Source organism: Diorhabda carinulata, chromosome 8 (assembly GCF_026250575.1).
Source record: "Diorhabda carinulata isolate Delta chromosome 8, icDioCari1.1, whole genome shotgun sequence".
Lineage (NCBI taxonomy): Eukaryota > Metazoa > Arthropoda > Insecta > Coleoptera > Chrysomelidae > Diorhabda > Diorhabda carinulata.
The window spans coordinates 3115108-3137920 of NC_079467.1; the positions used below are offsets into that span (position 1 = coordinate 3115108).

At 33.6% G+C, this 22813-nt stretch overlaps 1 protein-coding gene across 6 annotated transcripts in view; it reads right to left on the minus strand.

The window, feature by feature from the left end:
* Positions 1 to 5067: 5067 nt before the first annotated feature.
* LOC130897452 (phospholipid phosphatase homolog 1.2 homolog) overlaps positions 5068 to 22813 on the minus strand; it is a 51365-nt gene continuing 33619 nt past the window's right edge. For 3 of the 6 annotated variants that reach the window (XM_057806314.1, XM_057806315.1, XM_057806312.1), the window contains exons 2-4: positions 17525 to 17702; positions 8934 to 9412; positions 5068 to 6100 (exon numbers count right to left, since the gene is read on the minus strand). In XM_057806314.1, coding sequence (XP_057662297.1) covers positions 5807 to 6100; positions 8934 to 9412; positions 17525 to 17702 — 951 coding nt within the window. In that variant the 3' untranslated portion in view covers positions 5068 to 5806. Of the gene's footprint in view, positions 6101 to 8933; positions 9413 to 17218; positions 17478 to 17524; positions 17703 to 18053; positions 18109 to 21507; positions 21728 to 22813 lie in introns of those variants that run through there. The other 3 variants (XM_057806311.1, XM_057806313.1, XM_057806316.1) reach the window with 3 other exon arrangements.

Consider the following 22813-nt stretch of genomic DNA (forward strand, 5'->3'; position numbering starts at 1 on the left):
AATGCGGCAGCAGCTAAATACTTTTATGGCTCTCTCGACCGCTCGATAGGGAGAAACTTAAACGTTCCACAAGCTTTGATTGGCTAAACCTTATTGATAATTTGCGATTAATCTATGCGTTATAGACATGTGTTTGTTTGGTGATTTTTTATTGATTTTTTTCGCCTAATGCAGTGATATAACACGCATGCGAACGTTTTGAATCACCCTGTATAGGTATTTTTCTTTGTTTCTCCAAATATAATGGTTCTAGGAGTGTCGACCATAATACTTCACCATGGGAACAAAGTGTGAAATAAATTTTGTCGGCGGGATCCAAATCATCGTTATTTGCGCAATGGAAATATTTGAAAATGGTTAAGATCAGTCCAGGCGCATAGAATATTTTACTAGCATGTTGCCCATATCCTTGCCTGAGTCCCAATAAAATTTCTTATCAATCAAAAATTTATATCCAGATAAGATAAAAATGGCAAAAAACGTTTTTATTTCATCAGTCGTGAGATTTGAAGGCGGAACAGTTTTTTACTTTCTCAACAACCAAGAATTCAAAAATTTCGGTGGAAGTTAAATTTATAAATAGCTTCTCCCTAGCGTTAATTTTTTGGAACTTCTTTATATTGTCGTTATTGAGGTTCTTGCTTATGTAGGTTCAAATTTTCTTCAGCTTCTCACTCAGTTTCGTTCGTAGTGACTAGTGAAGCTTTTGATTGGTTTCTCGATGAATTATCGACCATATCGCCGCCGACCTCGTCTCCAGAATCTTCCTTGCAATTACAACCGCCATCCGGAGGCTCAATGTAAATCTTATCTACCTACAGATCATCATCAAAGCCTCTTATAAAGTTAAACCACCTCTGGAATAAAAAATATTTGATCAGTAACGGATGTATCACATTTAAAAAATAAAACTAAGTTAGTAAACAAAACAAAAATCTAATTATTAGCTATAAAAACTATGGCATGTGAAAAATATAGTTTTTTTAAAAAGTCGACAGTCCAAATTATGAGCTTACATAATTTTTTAACATATTTTATAATACTTACATGAGCTTTGAGTCCATATTTTTAGCAGTAATTTACAACTAAGAAACATAAACACCCCCACTGGTCACAAACATGCGATTTACTAAAATAAATCACGTGCGGTATAGTACAAACAGGTTCATAATAAAGTCCGCAGCGCTATCTCTTGGAAAATATTACAAGTTCACAAACAGGAGCTGATTTACACTGTGGCTTGTTTTTTGTTATCAAATGGCAACGCCAAATCTTTGAGGGTTAAAAAACTATGTATATAAAATCAATGTGTTAATTATATATTTAACTTTCGAAAGTTTATTTTTAAAAACTTTATTAACACAAAAATTTTTAATTTTACAAATACTGAATGAATATAATTAATCTCAATGATTGAATTAACTATTCATTGAAAAGTGTTTACAGCAAAACTATTTTTATATAAAAATAAATACTTTTTAGAATAATCTAGATTTTTCGTTCTGTAAATTGTCTTCCTTTCTTATATATCTTTTTGGTACAATTAAATAAATTACAATTAAATATATCCAATGGCTGATTACTTTCCTAGTTATTCCTTTCCTTCCAATCTCAGCTTAAGTACGTTTTTCTGGGTGCAAAATAAAATATGAAACTTTAATAAAAAATATTTATTGCATGGGGTGATATGAAAAATGAGTTTATTGAATAAATAGATCTATTCTACTGATGAATACTTCATTTATTTGAAGTATAGATGTTTTATAAAAACATCTATGCTATATACAAATGTACAAAACATCAAGTTATGAAAATATGAACATTCTTACAACTTAAAAAACAAATAAAGAAGATTATATACATTTTAATGAGAAAAATTTAGTTCTTTTTGTGCAAGAATTACAATTAATCAATCAAATATCATTATCCTTAAATTTTTTGGAAAACACAGAGGTTTTAAAATTTTGTGATTGCTCGAATCTTAAAGATTGAGTTTAGATTTTTAAAAATATGTTTTGGAATGTTTTATTTTAATTATTTAGTGATGGAATTCGAGCAAATTTGAATATTAGAATAAGTTATATACTAGAGGTGCAAGCTTAGAGACATTTACACCTACAAGAGACAAACTCTTGAACACTGGTCCAAATAATGGATTACTTCAGGTTCGAGGTGCTTATTTACGGCTGTGCTACGATGGGGTCATGCATTATCGTCGTCGTGAATCGAATTTTAACATGATATATTTGTTTATTTATAATTTGATTCAATAAAAATGTATTCTAACATGATTTAGTCTATGATCATGATATAAATGTGTTTGGGAAAAAATGTTTGACTGTTGAAAACATTTATTAGATCTCAGAAACGTTACCTTCGGCTTGGTACACTATTCTCTCGTTTCAAAAAAATGTCTCCTCACTTGCAAAACAATCTTTTATTGTAATGTGATATATTATGTGAAACTGAAACTTTATTAAATTATATTTGACATATACTAGGGGAACTGAAGACAAAACGGAATATGCAGGTAAAATGGAACGGTTAAATTACTTAGAGGCTAGTAAGGCCATCTATTTGTTGAGTAGTGTACCTAATGTGGGTCAGTGGCAGTGAAAGTGTTAACAGCGTAATTTTATCACGAGAAGAGCTTTTTTCTTATTTTTTATCAGCCTGTATTTTTATTGTATTTTAATATCTAGAAAATGAAAATAGGTTAAATACACAATCTCAAAATTTCACATTGATTCACCAGTGCCTAAGTGGTTCGTGATGCCTTCATAAAATTGGAACGTTGATTTGAAGTTTTGTTCTATTAATTGTTCTAGATGTTTAACAAATATAGAGAAAAACTAATAAGAGAGTCATGGGACGAGGAGGATATTAGAAAAGCTATCATCGAAAATTTAAAAAATAAAGAAATGGGATTTTAAAAGGCAGACGCAATCTATAACGTACCACAGTCTACATTAAAACGACGATTCGACACATATAAAGGAACAAAGTATCTAGAGCATCAACAATGAAAAAACTAGAAAATTTCAAGCAATTTTTTAGCAAGAAGCAAGAAAGAGAACTGGGTTTGTATCTTAAGGATATGGAGAATCATTTATTCAGCTCAACTTCGAAGACCTCAGGAGACTTGCCTATGGTGTAGCAGAAAAAAATAACTTTTCTCACAATTTAGAACATGACACAAAGATAGCTGGTAGATAATGAGGTTGAAAATTTGGAAATAAACAAGCGGGTTTGTTGATACCTGCGGGACGTGGCCAATTGGTAACCGTCGTATTTTGCATAGAAGTTGATGCATCCCTCACGCCACTAATGTTTGGTTTCCCACGAAAAATAATGAAGAATGATTTAATGAGAAATGCTCCACGAGAACCTTGGACTGTGTTATGAGTGTGGTTAGAAACAGAAGGATATATTCACGACATGGTTTAAAAAATTCATTCTGCGTTAACGAGCATTTCCAGATAATCCTGTAGTGCTCTTACTTGCCAGTCACGTCAAAAATTTAGACGTTGTTGAAATGGGACGACAGCACGAAGTACATATCCTGTCATTTCCGGCGTATTGCACACACCGTCTTCAACACTTCCCATTTCCATTGCAGATAATTTGCCAAAAATGAAAGGAGGATAAGATATAAATTAATTTAAAATTGCTGATCTGGTTTCAGAAGCTTTTCAGGAAACTGCTCACTACAGCTTCCAGTGCGTATGAAAACGTCTCTTTAAATAGGAATTGTTTCAAATAGGCTGATTTTTGTCGACTTCTACAAATGATATTGCATCAAATGACAGTGACACAGTCGATGAAAGCCCTGATGGCTAACAAACCCCAGCTACTTACTACAAGTAGAGCATCTCAGTTCCGTGAAACAATTTGAAATAACTGATTGATAACGAGCCCGTCCACTTTACGAGCTACTCAGGACTCTGCAACAGACCAGGAAATCATCGTCTCAGCCGTTTACTTCGGTGGATTTTAGAGTCACAAATCAAGCAATATATTACTGGCAATTGATAACAATGTAAAAGATTTTTCATCAGAAGAACCACCAATTTCAGCATTATCTCCATTTTTAACCGATTGGAATGAAGAAGAAAATAGCTAGTTTCTTGTTAGTCCAAAAATGACAATGCCGTTTCCATAAACATCTGCCCCTATAAAACTATAAGACTTGGCAAAATAGCGGTAGTATATCATATCAAACAACTGATTCTGAGAGTGAAGAAGAAATTGGATGCTAAAAAAACACCAATAAAGGAACAAAGATGAAAAAAACAACACAAAAGCAGGAAAAAAAAGCATGAAGGGTTTAACATCTGATGAAGAGGAAGACACGGGGTGCTTTTATTGCTCTTACCTCTTTTTCGAATAGAACGAAGGATGGGTGGAATGCCCGATTTGTCTCCTCTGGGCATATTGTAGTTGTGCCGGAGTTGACGACGACGATGAAAACACGAGATTTGTATGTGAAAGGTGTTTCTCAGATTATGGAGGGTAGAGGTAAAGAGAGCCATCTCTGTGCTACAGAAAGTGTCCATCAAATTCTTTACATTAAGGAGGCGCTACTATCGCAAGAGTATAAAATTTAAATAAAGCGCTAGAAATTTAAGAATATTCAATAATAAGAACAGAGACAGAAAGAAGTGATAAATGACACTTTCTTTCTTATAAATTCACAATAATTAATTAACATTCAGCGTTATCTCACAGTAGTTTTTCTAGGTTTACATTTACAAAATTATTTTGTACCACGTGAATAGTTTAGAATTTGTATACCAATATTTAATTAACGATTCTAGTCATTTGAAATATAAAATTTTCTAACATTGCATACTTCACTCTACCTAAAATAACTACGTTCATATGATATCTCGTCCGACAGGAGCGCCATTCTGGTCTGAGATGGTCCTCCTTACCTCTACCCTCCATACCACAGATTTGTCTGCGAATATCCGTCTTTAAGTCCATTTTGTTTTTTTTACGTGGTCCATTTTAGAAGGCAAAATTCTCTGATTTAATTGAAGTGTGATTTATAAAAAATATAGACTAATTACTAATAAGTATATTTTATAAAAATTTCCTAAAATAAAGATATATTTTGTTGATTTTCTTAAATATATTATTTTACCTTCAGTTCCCCTACATTTAATTCGTATCATATGACTAATTCAATCCACATTCAAAACTTGTCGAGAAATATTACAAAGCAATATAGAGAACCTAATTATATTTATTTTCATTACACTTTTATTCTTAAGAGTCATATCGAAATCTACGTTTTATATTTAGAGCTCAGTGACAGTCTTAGTGCGAGATTATCATTTTTAATACTTCATATCATTGTTTAGAAGTGCAACTTTTGGACCTCTGACATACAACAATAAAAAAACATAATATACTCCATATACTAATAAATAATCATCAAATTTGATTGTTAACTAAAACATCATCAACATTGAGATACATTTAATTACTTAATCAAATTAAGTCAATAAAAAAATAATACTTTCAACAATTTTGAAATATTAATGATGTCCTTTACAAAAAATTAATTAAAGCTAAATTATTTTTTGCAATGTTCTTCCAATAACTATGAAATATTGGAATTTTGATGTTATGTTATAAATATTTCTCTCATCTTTCCCTAGTTAGAACATCTGAGAAATATCATTTACTTTCAGACATCAGTTGATCAGTAGAGGGTTTTATAAATAAATTAAACATATTAAACCTCTCTACCAAATAAATATTCTCACTTCATGACAGCAGATTTAAAAAAAAAGTAAACTTATATGATAACACTTGTTGCATCTTTATTTTTAATATCTAAAAGTGTCGTAGTGGATGTGGAAACTTTAGTGATTTCGTCTGTTCCGAAAATCTTCTTGTGCACTAGTTTTATTGTATAAAAGGCTCCAAGTATGCCTAAGGCTGATCCAGCTAGAACGTCCCACCAATGATGCCGTCTATCAGTTATTCTTGTCATGGAACATAAAAAGGACCAACTAAAGCAAATCGCTATAAGGAATGGCTTTAGCAACCTTCCAGTGTAAATTGTGGACAACCTTGTCTGGATAACATACTGAAATAAAGAAATATAATTATTTAAAAAATGTACTGAATTTATTACTATATATATTTCTGATTTATTAATGCTTCTAAATGTTCTTGATTTTGGGTCTCCTCTGTTTTAAAATTAGTTTTTTTTAATAATTTTTGAGACATTGATAAAAAACTGACGTTTCGACTTAACTTCAGTCTTTATCAAAATATATCTTGATAAAGACTGTAGTTTTTATAAATCTCTCGAAAATTTTGAAAAAAAAAACTAATTTTAAAACAGAAGAGACCTAAAATCAAGAACATTTAGATACATTAATATATCAAAAGGTCTAAGAAATTAAAGAAATTTATTTCTGATTTTACAGCAAAAAACGAGTGTCTTTAGTAGTTGTGTAAACTAATTCTATGTTTTTTCTAAATACCTTTCGTTAAAATTAATATACTTCTCCCTACAATTGGATCAATTTTGAAGCACTTTTTTTCAATCTAACTGAAGTTGTTCCAAAATACGCGCATTTATTGCAAAAAATCTTTAAGTATTTGATATTAAAAACCGTTGACCATGCAGTTTGTTTTTGATGTGCGAATTTGGTACCCAAAGTCATTGGGTACCAAATTCATGTTGTTTGATCAACTCGTACTTCTGGATGGTTTCAAATTCAATTTTTTATTCCTCAGTACTTTATTTTCAAAAACTCTTGGCGAATAGATGGTTTTGAACCAATACAAGTTGACATTTATCCAACACTACTGTTGCTTCTTCTTCTTCTTCTTCTTCTTTCTAACATGGATGACCATATTAATAGGCTACTGCCTGTTCATTCCCAGCAAATCTTCCCTGGAAGACGAAGTCCAATATTCTCGAGATCACTTAGATGGTTTTCTTTCTTCTGAATTGTTCATTTTTGCGTTCTTAACAAATTTATTGTCTTCCATTATTTTAATTTGTTTGTTCCAGAATTTTCGTCTGTGTCTCACCCACCTTCCTATATCCTGTATTCCGATTTACTGTTCAATATATTCATTCTGTATTCTGTCGTACCTTTGCCTTGTATACTTCTTAGTATTTTCATTTCCATTGTTATCATCGTCTGTAGTGTCCTACTCGTATCTGGTCTTGTTTTTGATGCATATGTGTTTATCTTACTCTCTTATAGCTCTTATAACTCTAAGTTAATTAGTCTTTTCTCTAAATATTTCTAAGAAATCATTTAACCTCAGTCTGTTAAAGCTTTGGTTATATCGCCAAAGCATATACATATTTGCAGATTTATTGTATTCAAGAGATTTTTCGGATACCTGATTTTCAATGAATATTGCGTCGATGATGGATCAGTTCTTTCGGAATCATTGTTGTTTTTCTCGTATACTTACGATTTCAATGATTTCTTCCACTAAAATTTTTGTAATTGCTTTGGAAGCGCTCTCAAGCAGTGTTATTTCTTGAAAATTTTTCTGTATTTTGCCTCGTTATCGGTAATCATTTTTTAGTAGCGACATCATAATGAGGTTATGTTCAGCAATGTACAAGTTTATGTTGAAGAAAATTCACAAAGCGGTACTGAATGATCGTTGAGTTATTATGCGTGAGCTAGCAGACATAGTAGGCATTTCCAAAAGTTCTTCACAGCATGTTAACTGAAAATTTGGACATGAGAAAGCTGTGTGCAAGTTGGGTTCCGCGTTTACTCACAATGGAACAAAAATAGCGTCGCGACGATGATTCTACCAAATGTTTGGCAATGTTCAACAGAAATATAGCAGAATTTTGGGAAGTTTCATAACCATGGATGAAACGTCGGTCCATTATTTCACACCCGAAACGAAAAAACGATTAAAACAATGGAATGAAAAGGAAGAACTGGCTCCGAAGAAGGCAATTACCGTTCCATCCGTTTTTTGGGATGCGCGTGGGATAATTTTCATTGACTATCAACGGCGAGTATTATGCGAACTTATTGTAACATTTGAGCGAAGAAATAGAGCAAAAACGCATTTGGCTAAAGAGAAAGTGTTGTTTCATTAAGACAATGCACCAGCTCACATATCCGTTATTACAATGGCTAAAATTAGCGAATTAAAGTTTTAATTGCTATCTTTTGCGTCCTATTTGCCAGATATAGTCCCCTTGGATTATTTTCCGTTTCCAGACTTGAAAAAATACCTCGGTGGTAAAAGATTTTCCAACAATGAAGAGGAGATGTCGGCACTATTTTAAGGAGCTTGACGATTTTTATAATAAAAACTTTTTGTTTTAAATTTTTGTGTTTTCTTTGTTTGCTAGGTACTTTTCACCATCTTCGTATTGTGCTATGTTTGGACACAAATACATTTTTACGTTAATGTAGTAGATGAATCATTATACTTAAGAAACAGAAATGCGGTCTCAACATAGATTTCATCCGAGAAATATGATTCCAAGAACAAAAAAATCTTTTTATTAGGCCATAACCACAGTATATTTGGGATCGAGATATAATATTCATTAATTAGTTAGAAGAAGGCATAAATGGCCATTATTATGCTAATTTGCCAAAACATTTTATGGTCCTGTTCATTTGTCTGCTATTGGTGCAGAAAAATTAGCCGAATCGGCTTGGCGCGTTCAAACTAAGGGATGAACAAAGACAAAACGTTTGAACTTCCGAAAGATGGTTTGTTGGATAGTTGACGAGAAGAAAAAATTAAGTGTCTAGAATTGATGGGAGATTTTTTCACGGTAAAATGAATTTAATCATTGTAAAGAGGCTCTTCCCCCATAACCCTTCTTATAACTCTCAGTGATATATCATTATTGTAGTTACCCATTTTAATTCAATTAAATTTACATATATTATAAATATAATACTTACAGCCGAAAAAGTGCCTATGAACCAGGATATGGACGAATGGCCGGATGGAAATGATCTAGAACTGTCCACCAGAAAATACTTGCTATAATTAGGATTTGTACATGTGTATGTGTCAATGTACTCGGAAGGAAGACAGTTTTTAGCTGTATCCGGTGCGCAAACGTCAAAGAAATGTGGTCGATGTTCACCCACCAGGATCTTCGCCACTTCTGTCAATAGAAGTACTAAAATGCATCCAGTCGCACATTCTCGATAGTAGTACCATATTTCACGGTAGTTAATTTTTTTAAAAGTCTTTTTCGATAATACTTCACCAGCTATTAATGCTAATAAGGGGATTAAAAGGGATCCGAGGCCTAATATTAAAGGCGATATCACCTCCCCTTTGTACTTGTGGGATATTAACGGATCTTGGCAATAAAATCCTAGCTTATTCCCTGGTATAAATCCATATTCCAAGAGAATTAGTAGAGCCAAAACTGAAAAAAAAATTATCAATAGAGCTAAAGAAAAAATATTTTAGTTAATAACCTAGGAGAAAAAATATGAACTTACATACGAAAAACCTGTCGATCCGCATATGGATTGCCACTTTTCTAGAAGGCTGAGAAAAAATTTCGTGTTAAAAACTTATAAATCTGTTGTATCTTTTCCAAAGCGTTTCAGGTTTATAAGTGATAAGTGCTGATGATGCAATAGATATGTGTTGACTCAATTGAAAGCGTATATACAGAATGACCCTACATCAATGAGGAAATGAAGAAAAAAAGAAAACAACGTCGCTTGGTATGAATATTAAAAAAATCGTTGAAACTGAATATCCAGTTTTCAATATTTGAAAATACATGAATACGAGGATTGCTACTCAAGTTTTGAGATAGACAAATAAACAAACAAATACTTGTTTTCCAAAAGATTTATTCTTGAGATCAATATACTTCCAGAACGTGTGATTTGATCGCAAAAACGTTGACCTCGCAATTTATTTTTGATCTGCGACAATAAGAATAATTCATTGGGTACCAAATAAGGACTTACGGCGGATGAACCATCAATTCGATGTTTTGACTGTTTAAAAACGTTTTTGATACTAATATATGAGAAATCGTTTAGTCGTAGTGGAGAATGATTCTTCTTCTACAATTGGTTTCCTTGATATTTTCGAACACGATACAAATTCGGATGTAGCATTCACAATTGACTGTTCTACGTTGATTTTTTGAGTCAAATTATGCGATATCCAACGAGAACAAAGCATTTCGATAGCCAAATCTTCACTGAATATTGAATGTAGAACTAATGCTCAAGTATGCCTCAAACTCACAGGATGTTAGATGACTATCTTGCAATATCAGTTTACGCACGGCGTCGATGTTTTCTGGCATAACTGCCGATTATGGACGACCTTCACGAAATTCATCCTGTAGCGAAGTACGACAACGATTCAATTCAGAAAACCAGCGCTCAAGATGGTAGTTCGTCACCAAAAATCGAAGGGATTGGATCGCTGTTGGTTTAATCCACGTAGAAAATCATCACACGAAAATATTCATGATTTAATTCCATTTTTCGACAAACATGAAAGTTTCAAGTATCTGTAAAACTTAAGTAGCAACCCTCGTACTACATGAGTGCAAAATAAACCTACTTCTAAATTGTGGAATATATAGACGTTGTTGAGTCTCTACACAAAAATAAATCGAAATAAACTGATTTCAAAAAACGAATGCCTTAACATTGCAAACACTGCATTATTCTTTTAACCATTTTGAGCGAGGTTCGTCCGAATAGAAGAGAATCGCTTCCCAAATTTATATGTTGTTATAGTTGAATAAAATAATATCAAATATGTTCAATCTTTTTATGTATTAAAGAATTTCTTTTATAGAAATCATATAGTTTTATTTCGGAGTAAACCGTATGGAAAACAACCAATTTTTAGCCCAAAATATGCACATTTATGTAATAAATCTAGAACTCGGATCTCTAATTATCTACCGTCCCCTCCAGATTGCACCCTTCGAAAAACAATTCTATGCAGAGCTCACAACCACCCCTATTTTATCCGAAGGGGTTGCCAAACTTTGCGTCTCATACTTTTATGTATTTGATGGATGTATCTGATGATCCTCTGATTCTTTTCAGTGTCATGAACCTTTTTTATTCAGTTTCGACATTTTCGTTGAGTGTGTGCTTTAACAGACGCACTACGAGTAAAAACGATCTAAAAGAAAGAGTTTACTAGAATTATCTTTAATCAAAAGAATATCAGGTCATCTAGTCATCTTCATTCTTGTTTTTTTGGTGTTTTTACTGGTAGTCATTTAACTATTATCTTGGCATTGAATGACTGACATAATCGGTGTAGTCGATCAGCTCCACAAGTCTTCGAACCTTCGAACTCTTAACGATTTTGTATGTCATGCTAATCTTTTTTTGTGCTGTCGAACTAAGTAAGATCTCTTGAGATGTGAATATGTCTTACTTGACATTGCCATCATAAGCTTTGACATTTTTAACTCTAGAGAATCAGACCGTCGTAATATTTATGAACGCGCGTAACTTATTTATCGCAGCAGCCTGTTGGTTTCAATATCTTCTTTGATTCTGAAAAACTATATGCTGCTGTGGTTAAATAGTTTCTTGAGTTCCACAATTTAGGATTATTGACTATTTCTCATAAATATGACGACGGTTTGGTGCTTAGGGAACACTATTTTTTTTTGGTTGTTTTAGTAAAAGGTAAGTGTTTCTTTTGCATTTTGCGTAAGATACAAAAAATGGCATTCATATAAAAGTATAGAGATAACCGACCTCTTACTGATGCAGTAATTTCGGCAGAAGTCTAAAAAATAATGACTGGTAGAGATGATGATGATTCAATAAATTATTCTGAGGATTGTAATGATTTATAAGACAATAATATCAGAATAAATCTTATGGACGTGGATGACTTTTTTCATGAAATAAATGAAATGATCGATTCAAATAACGAAATTGTAGAGTCGAACAGAGATGAAGAGAAAAATATTCCACTGTCTCGCCTTATCAAATAATCTACGATAATAAAACGTGGCAAAACACAATTGAAGGGTAAGAATAAGCACAGATGGTCAACAATACAACTGTCACAATCAAAAAGGGTATCTAATATAAATATAATTCATTTTATCCCAGCGCCGAAGGGTGCAGCTAAGCAATCTTCTGTATCCTAAAGAAATTTTTTTATATCTTATAAATGATGGCGTAGTTGGAAAAATAATTGTATTTACAAATCAAGGAATTTCGCGTAAAGCAGCCAAATACAAGATTCAATGACTTCAGAATCATCTAAAGATAATATTTTGGCTCTTTTGGGTTTATTGATTCTTACAGCTGCTATGAGAAATAATCATATGAATGCAAATCAGCTAGTTGACCGCATTTTTTCGGGAAGTTTGTACAGGGCAACAATGAATGGCTTTCGTTTTCGTTTTCTCTTAGATTGCTTAGAGTTTGACAGCAAACTTACTCGCAGAGAAAGATTACAAAACGATCTATTTGCTCCAGAAATTCGGGATATTTTGATATCTACTTGCAAAACTTCATACACACCAACATCCTACATTTCAATTGATCAACAGGTTTCCGAGGTCGATGTGCATTCAGAATGTATATTCCTAACAAACCATCTAAGTATGGACTGAAGCTTGTAATGACTTGTGATTCCTCAACAAAATATATGATAAATACCGCGCCATATTTAGGAAAGAAAACTTATCACGGATGTCTGCCTTTAGCTAATTACTATGTAAAACATTTAACAGCAACTTTGTACAGTACCAAGACATATAACCATCGACAACTGGTTTAGTGAAGTGCTGATGAACGAGCCTTATAATTTAACTATATTAGGCACTATGAGGAAAAACAAAAGGCAGATACTTCGGGAAATGAAAAGTAAAACACTTGTCTCATTTATGCAGAAGAGAAATAAATTGGTACTGCTACTGACGACTATGCATGAAGGTGCAGTGTTAAATCCAACAACAAATAAACCAGAGATTATACATTCCTATAACGCTGACACAAGTGGTGTTGACTCATTTGACCAATTATGTTTAAATATGAATTGTGATAGGAAGACTAGATGCTGGCCATTGACAATTTTTTACAATATGTTAAATATTGCTGCAATCAACTCTTTCGGAATTTATAACTTCAACAGTCATAAGGTAAACAATAAACCAAATTCGCGCAGAAATTTCATCCTATAAATGAGAAAAGAACTTATAAAGCTCTGATTAGAAATGAGCAAAAAATGTAAAAGTTTGAGGCGACCAATATTACAAGATATTCATTTTATTTTAAATCAAGATAACCCAGAAGATACACCAACTAATTATTGCATTGACTGCAAAAAACCCATATGCGGTAAGCATCGCGCTAATTGTTGAGTGCTTTGTGTAATAGACTGATTTTTTTTGCAATAAATATATCAATTCAACATCTGTATGTCTAAGCTAATAAAACTCAATAAATTAAACTCATTAAACTATTTCAAACTGAAGACATTTGTCTCAATATCAGTTATCTGGTAATCGGTACACTTGCAGATAGGTCTGGTACTCTAAAGTTAATGGTAAACGTACTCAGAACGTGTTGTCATACGAGTGTTTATAGATACTTGGAACATTCAACTTGGTCAAAAAATAAAAAACGCGTGAGATAATTTTCTACGACTTTCGACATGGATTAAACCAACAACAGTGTGCCGATCAACTAATTTCGATATTTGGTGACCAAGCACCATCTAGAGTCAACGGGTTTTTCGATTTCAATAGTGGTCGCACTTCATTACAGGATGAATCTCGTGAAGGTCTTCCTAAATCGGCTGTTGTACCAGAAAGAGCCAAATTGAGACATACTTGGGTATTTCTACGACTTTCGACATGGATTAATCCAACAACAGTGTGCCGATCAACTAATTTCGATATTTGGTGACCAAGCACCATCTAAAGTCAACGGGTTATTCGATTTCAGTCGTGGTCGCACTTCATTACAGGATACATTTCGTGAAGGTCTTCCGAAATCGGCTGTTGTACCAGAAAGAGCCAAATTGAGACATACTTGGGTATTTCTACGACTTTCGACATGGATTAAACCAACAACAGTGTGCCGATCAACTAATTTCGATATTTGGTGACCAAGCACCATCTAGAGTCAACGGGTTATTCGATTTCAGTCGTGGTCGCACTTCATCACAAGATGAATTTCGTGAAGGTCTTCCGAAATCGGCTGTTGTACCAGAAAGAGCCAAATTGAGACATACTTGGGTATTTCTACGACTTTCGACATGGATTAAACCAACAACAGTGTGCCGATCAACTAATTTCGATATTTGGTGACCAAGCACCATCTAGAGTCAACGGGTTTTTCGATTTCAGTCGTGGTCGCACTTCATTACAGGATGAATCTCGTGAAGGTCTTCCTAAATCGGCTGTTGTACCAGAAAGAGCCAAATTGAGACATACTTGGGTATTTCTACGACTTTCGACACGGATTAAATCAACAACAGTGTGCCGATCAACTAATTTCGATATTTGGTGACCAAGCACCATCTAGAGTCAACGGGTTTTTCGATTTCAGTCGTGGTCGCACTTCATTACAGGATGAATCTCGTGAAGGTCTTCCTAAATCGGCTGTTGTACCAGAAAGAGCCAAATTGAGACATACTTGGGTATTTCTACGACTTTCGACATGGATTAAACCAACAACAGTGTGCCGATCAACTAATTTCGATATTTGGTGACCAAGCACCATCTAGAGTCAACGGGTTTTTCGATTTTAGTCGTGGTCGCACTTCATTACAGGATGAATCTCGTGAAGGTCTTCCTAAATCGGCTGTTGTACCAGAAAGAGCCAAATTGAGACATACTTGGGTATTTCTACGACTTTCGACATGGATTAAACCAACAACAGTGTGCCGATCAACTAATTTCGATATTTGGTGACCAAGCACCATCTAGAGTCAACGGGTTATTCGATTTCAGTCGTGGTCGCACTTCATTACAGGATGAATCTCGTGAAGGTCTTCCGAAATCAGCTGTGGTACCAGAAAGAACCAAATTGAGACATACTTGGGTATTTCTACGACTTTCGACATGGATTAAACCAACAACAGTGTGCCGATCAACTAATTTCGATATTTGGTGACCAAGCACCATCTAGAGTCAACGGGTTATTCGATTTCAGTCGTGGTCGCACTTCATTACAGGATGAATCTCGTGAAGGTCTTCCGAAATCAGCTGTGGTACCAGAAAGAACCAAATTGAGACATACTTGGGTATTTCTACGACTTTCGACATGGATTAAACCAACAACAGTGTGCCGATCAACTAATTTCGATATTTGGTGACCAAGCACCATCTAGAGTCAACGGGTTATTCGATTTCAGTCGTGGTCGCACTTCATTACAGGATGAATCTCGTGAAGGTCTTCCTAAATCGGCTGTTGTACCAGAAAGAGCCAAATTGAGACATACTTGGGTATTTCTACGACTTTCGACATGGATTAAACCAACAACAGTGTGCCGATCAACTAATTTCGATATTTGGTGACCAAGCACCATCTAGAGTCAACGGGTTTTTCAATTTCAGTCGTGGTCGCACTTCATTACAGGATGAATCTCGTGAAGGTCTTCCGAAATCAGCTGTGGTACCAGAAAGAACCAAATTGAGACATACTTGGGTATTTCTACGACTTTCGACATGGATTAAACCAACAACAGTGTGCCGATCAACTAATTTCGATATTTGGTGACCAAGCACCATCTAGAGTCAACGGGTTATTCGATTTCAGTCGTGGTCGCACTTCATTACAGGATGAATCTCGTGAAGGTCTTCCTAAATCGGCTGTTGTACCAGAAAGAGCCAAATTGAGACATACTTGGGTATTTCTACGACTTTCGACACGGATTAAATCAACAACAGTGTGCCGATCAACTAATTTCGATATTTGGTGACCAAGCACCATCTAGAGTCAACGGGTTTTTCGATTTCAGTCGTGGTCGCACTTCATTACAGGATGAATCTCGTGAAGGTCTTCCTAAATCGGCTGTTGTACCAGAAAGAGCCAAATTGAGACATACTTGGGTATTTCTACGACTTTCGACATGGATTAAACCAACAACAGTGTGCCGATCAACTAATTTCGATATTTGGTGACCAAGCACCATCTAGAGTCAACGGGTTTTTCGATTTCAGTCGTGGTCGCACTTCATTACAGGATGAATCTCGTGAAGGTCTTCCTAAATCGGCTGTTGTACCAGAAAGAGCCAAATTGAGACATACTTGGGTATTTCTACGACTTTCGACATGGATTAAACCAACAACAGTGTGCCGATCAACTAATTTCGATATTTGGTGACCAAGCACCATCTAGAGTCAACGGGTTTTTCGATTTCAGTCGTGGTCGCACTTCATTACAGGATGAATCTCGTGAAGGTCTTCCGAAATCAGCTGTGGTACCAGAAAGAACCAAATTGAGACATACTTGGGTATTTCTACGACTTTCGACATGGATTAAACCAACAACAGTGTGCCGATCAACTAATTTCGATATTTGGTGACCAAGCACCATCTAGAGTCAACGGGTTATTCGATTTCAGTCGTGGTCGCACTTCATTACAGGATGAATCTCGTGAAGGTCTTCCGAAATCAGCTGTGGTACCAGAAAGAACCAAATTGAGACATACTTGGGTATTTCTACGACTTTCGACATGGATTAAACCAACAACAGTGTGCCGATCAACTAATTTCGATATTTGGTGACCAAGCACCATCTAGAGTCAACGGGTTTTTCGATTTCAGTCGTGGGCGCACTTCATTACAGGATGAATCTCGTGAAGGTCTTCCGAAATCGGCTGTTGTACCAGAAAGAGCCAAATTGAGACATCCTTTGGGTATTAGATCCATTGGCATACATTGAATATTACAGGCTGGCAAAAATCTTTTTTCGCGTTAGATACCGTATAATTTGATAATCCGTTAAAAAAGCTCGTGACGATAGGTGCAAAGAAAAAACGTCGATAAGATCGTGACAAATAAAGAATTTCTTATTGGGAAAGTATTTGAAAATTTGCATTTATCTAAATGCCATTTAGAGATGGTTTATTCGAAAAACAAAAAACAAATTTATTCCTTGGAATTTTATTTAAGACAGTGACCGGTTCCTCTTTGTATCTTGGAACGAACTATATGTATTAATTATATTTCTAACGATAATTACATAATCCTAATACTCACCTTTAATAAAACGATTATTTATAAATACATTCAATGGGGTCATAATTTAAACTAAAGAATAATAACAAAAGGTATTGTTGCAGCTGAAATGAATCATTTTACCCGAAACATTTATTGCAGTAAAACAACGTCATTGTTAATAATTACCAATAACGTTGACGCAATTTACCTGATAAGCGATTCATTGTCATATTTCGTCACAAATCCATAACGTGAAAACAACAAATCATATGATTGAGAAAATTACGTAAACACAAAGTATATTTCACTAAATAGCACAATTTTTTGGAATAATAATATTCTTACCAGTTAAAGCGACGATTAAATTCGATAAAAATGGAACAGTTATTCTCTTGCGCAGTCTTATCTTCGTCGACTGTTTATTCGGTGTTTTGTCGACTACTGGTGTTGCTGGAATATTGACTCGTGCAGTCGGCGAACTCGTACGATCAGAGGGCGCTGCGTTAACCATTCCCTTATTGTCCTGCAACAATATTTCTAATTAAGGACGTTGAGAAATCTATTTTCTCTGTTATTTCATCCTTGAAAATTATTCATTATAGTTTTAAAACTTTCCACCGGTCCTTTTTTCAAGTGAAACTTGAACGAGTAGGAAAGTATGAAATATGATAATAACTAATATAAAAAATATATTTATAAACGACATGAATGTCTGAAAAGCACTTTTATAACAATGTTTTGAATATACATGAACTCTATATGGATATAAGATTAAAAAATTTGAATCACCCAGTTATTTATAAAAAATATTCTGGTACATACGAAAAATTATCCTTTGGTAATTGATACATTTCTGAACTATAAAATATATTACCTTGAAACTGTTAATCATGTCTATCTCAGATGTGAGTCTGAAATGTTGTCGAATAATATAGATCCTTAAAAGGTTAACGTCGCGATTGCAAAAAATAATAACACGAATTAGATGAATCAATGATTTGATAAGATATGTAGTGAGATTATTGAATTTTTATATTGTCATTAAATTATTGAAATGAAAATCTCACAAAACCCTTATTGCACATTCTTCGGAAGCCTTTTATAGGAATTAGAAGCTGCTTAGAACGAAGATTTCTACAATTATTCATATTTCTAGAGGACCTGACAGACGTTGTGCTGCATCAGGATATTAAACAAAGTATGAAATGAGAGAAAAATAATATAATAGATTCATTATTCTTTATTTTGAAATAATATCAATTTTTCTAAAAACAATTCGTTTTAATCGATGACGTTTGTTTAATTTTATCCTAATTCGAGTTGATGAACAAGACTTGCCGTCAATTCCTAAGGAGTATAAATGAATCATTTTTACGGTTTTCCAACTGGAGTCCACGCCACATGTAATTGGTCATGTGAAAAACCATACAAAAAATTGAAATGTCGTGTTAACAAAACAAATTCGATATAATACACTCAAATTAAAATGGCAAAGAATGAAAGAAATATATATCTGTGTTTCAAAAAAGGTGACCCCATCACTAGGATAGAAAGAAAACTGAAAAATATTTGGGGTTAGCTCAGTAAAAAATTTTCGTAACCCCATCCGTATTCAAGATAAAGGGCGTTGAAATATTCTGAAAACGGTACATAGTATTGAGTTTCATCAAGAGTACCTTTTTGGTGTAAAATGAAATGATGTTTATGTACACTTGAAATTGTGCTTAATAAATCTAGTATTGACAAAGTTATGTTCAATACTACTTGATACGAACCGTGCAATTAGCCCCCTTTATGAGAGTTAGACGTAAAAACAAATTCATTGGAGGTATTAGCATCCAAAACGTATTCGTATAAAATTTCAATACAATCTTGCCAATAGTTGCGGCAAAATCGTAAGAAAAGTGTGAAATTTTTTTCTTCGACACCCTTGAATACGGATACCCCAAATATTTTCCAGTTTTCCATCTATTCTGGAGACGTAATCAACTTTATCTGAAACACCCTGTATAAAAAATTTAAAATGATAAAATAATATATTCAACATCAACTGCCTTTAATGGTACTAGTATAGATCAATAATCCAAAAACGGATCCATTCGTATGCGCACAAAAATGCAACGCCATCTACCATGCTGATTTAAGAATGTAAATTTTCCAAGCCACTAATAAATAACCTAGAGACCAACTGCAACTCCACCTGCCGGGCTGATTTATGAATCTAAATCATCCAGGTCTCCACTTGAATGCATACACAAAAGTTCATTCAAGTAAATCCAGTTGTTTAGTTGCAATATAGATAAATAACCTGCAACATCATCTGCCGAACTAATTTGTGAATCTAAATCATCCAAACGCATACAAAAAAATTCATTCAAATCGATCCAGCCGTTTAAGAGGAGTTGTGATATCACACGTAGAATAGAATTATATATAGAAATATTTGAAAAATCATAACTTGAATTATGGCAAATATATTTTCTATTACTTAAAAATATATATACAATATAATATATTGTGTATTATTCTCACCTCTTTTTATGTACCTACGTTAAAATAATTTCACAAATTTGCAAATTTGCACGATTACCTTGACAAGTCGGCCAGTATAGCATGTAACGTAATCTTATGGTTGTTTTGTCGCCCATATAAAATAAATATAAATTCAAATTTTGCATACTTGTCAAGGATCGAAGCTAAATTAGAAATTCTGACCCATAGTCCTTATAAAGTTCATAAGGTTTATTTATGTATCTATGTATTAGGTTGCCATGTACACCGCGACCCAAAGAATCTCTTCTGTCTACTTTCCTTTCTGTGACTCTGGTAATCTTCATGGTTTACAGCTGATCTATTAATCCCACTCCTCTTAGAAATTTCTGAATGTAGGATGGCTCTAGCTGTCAGAGATCTTCGTATTATATTTCATACTGCGAGAGAATATGTATAGATGTTTCATCCCCCGCGCAACAGAATCTTCACGTAGCTTTCTGTGCTTAACCTAGCACCCTCAAGTTTCCATTGCAGCGATAATTTCCCTTCAAGCTTCCCAGGAATGTGTTTACTTGTCTCAACCCCAATAGACTGTCCTAGTAACTAATTTCACCACTATCTACCTTTTTTCCAAAGAGTTCTCCATAGATCTGTAGATGATTTTGTTAGATATTTTGTTTCGCTCCACTCCAGTGTGACCCGGAATCCATTGGAAGGTAACTTTATTATTCTTATCTAGCTCATTTAGTTAGTACAGGCATTCTCAAACCAGTTTGGATTTTATCACATTGGAGCTTAGAGATCTAATGGCTAATCGGACAAGATGATGATATCCTGTTACAATAATTCCTATCTAGATTGATTGAAGGATACTTGGTGTGTCGCCCATTTCAGAGTGTTTGGTTCTAGGTCCATATCCTCCTATTCCTGTCTACTGTTTTGGAAATCTCCTTATACAATTTGATGACATTTATATTCTTTTCTCGTATTTTGTTTGCTTGTGTAGACGTCGACAGGGAGTCTACTATAGTACAGAATAGATGAATCAAAAACTTAAAATATATGGCGTTAAATTAGTAGAAAAATTTATGAGTTGGTATCAATCCTTTAGAAAGTGCAAGGCTAATTATGCTATCAGGTTTTGTCTGTTTGTTGTCTTGTGTCTTGTGTTGGTGTACGACTAGAATAACTTGCTATTAGCTCCATATAAAGGTGAAGCATTACGTGAATTGATGGGATTGCGAAAAATTCATAAAACGATCTGATATTCTAGACATGATTATAAGAAAGAACACTGAAAATATGGTTTTATAGTCAAGAAAACTTAAAAATGGAACTATATATAAAAATAATATTAGCATTGAACACCACACGTAATGTGATGTAAACTTTTTCGTCATTCGATTTATTCTTATATCAAAAATTATTCCCAACCTTTTTATTATTCCATACTGCACTAAAAACAACAAAATTTTAGCTTCATTTAGAGACATCAAAGATTTATTAGAGATTTTGAAAAATGCTAAAGAATTTGTCATTAATAAATGATGCGGCAGTAACACCAAACATTTCAACAGCCTCTTTCGTGAGGTTTTTATAGCAAAAAAAATCCAAAAAACAAGAATTTAGTATATTTATTTGCTTTGCAGACTTCAGTTATATTTACTATTAGACACGGTTTTAAATCCACTTGAAATCTCAGGAAATATTAAAAAACAACCCCAGAAACTATTGAGGATATTTTCTGTCAAAATAATATTTGATGAACTGTGACAAACATTCGGATTGAGATAGTTTACTAATAGAAAGCTTTTGTGAAATTAAACTACACGTACGAGTAAAGTATCCAGTTCAATAACCTCAATCTGCTTTGGAAAATCGTAATTTTCATCTTTGACACTTTCACTTTCAGTCGATTCTGATTCTTCAAATTTTTGATTTTGGTTAGATTCCTCAAAATACTCTTTGGATGGCACTAATGATATTCGATGTATTTCAAACTTATACATATCACTATTAAATGTCTTAAAATCAAGATTTCACTATTCCTATTGTATTATCATACTGATTATAAATTATCAGTTAATGGTAGGGTTTAGTATTTAACACAATTGTAAACGAGATGATCTTATTGATAAGATACAAATATTTATTTAAACCTTATTTACAATGTTTGCAAATAGGGACTATTTCAAAATATAGATCAGACAAAATGTATTTTTCATAGTAATGATTCCGAAATCTAACACGAAACATTTATCTGGCATACGAATAAAACTGTAAATCCTTTATTTTTTAGTATAATCAAATAAGCTTCTATAGTTAACGAAAATTAAAACTAGAAATATTTCTCAATATAAGAGTTAAAAGATTACCTAAAGATTGAGCCTTCTAATTCTTCTATTCGTATACTATCTAAGCATAAAGCAGAGTTTAACACGGCCAGTAATTTTGTAGAGTTGCAAGTACTTTAGTATAGTAGCTTGGAAGAGTAGAATCCATCACCACGTCCAGCTAAAGTGCCACTAAATCAAGTCTCGGCACATCTTTAGTCAAGCTTATTCGTTTACAACACAAAATAGCAAAATTTCGCGCTGGAGACATTCAAGTTTCTTAATAAAAATTCAAATTCCACGCATATGCCATATTGGAAAAAGCCATGAATATTGCTGGATTTTCGGGAAAAGATATAGAGACCAAATTAAAAAATATCAGTGCAACATATTCACTAGAATTGGAGGAGATGTAGGAATGTAGATGAAACTATGATCGGGTTAACCACATCATGATCTGAATCTTCGGAAACTAAGGTAATCGGGTCGTAGTCATATGATATGATCTTTTCGATTCTAGTAGATAAATGCGACGGGTTATTTGATTCGTCTATGGTTTTTTGAAGTTTTAAGAGTTATTTATTTCTCTCAACTAACTATTTACTATTAATTCTCATGTATAGCGTCATTGATAGATTACTGACTTTTAGAATATTCTAGCATACCCTACAACATTATAGATTTGCTTAAGGCTACTGGATATCGATTTGATATGTCTTAGAATGATTTTGAAGCATCCTATATCATTTCAGATCTTTTTTCTCGTGTTTTGATTCATTATAAAGCCTTCTAGAAAACTTTCCAGAAT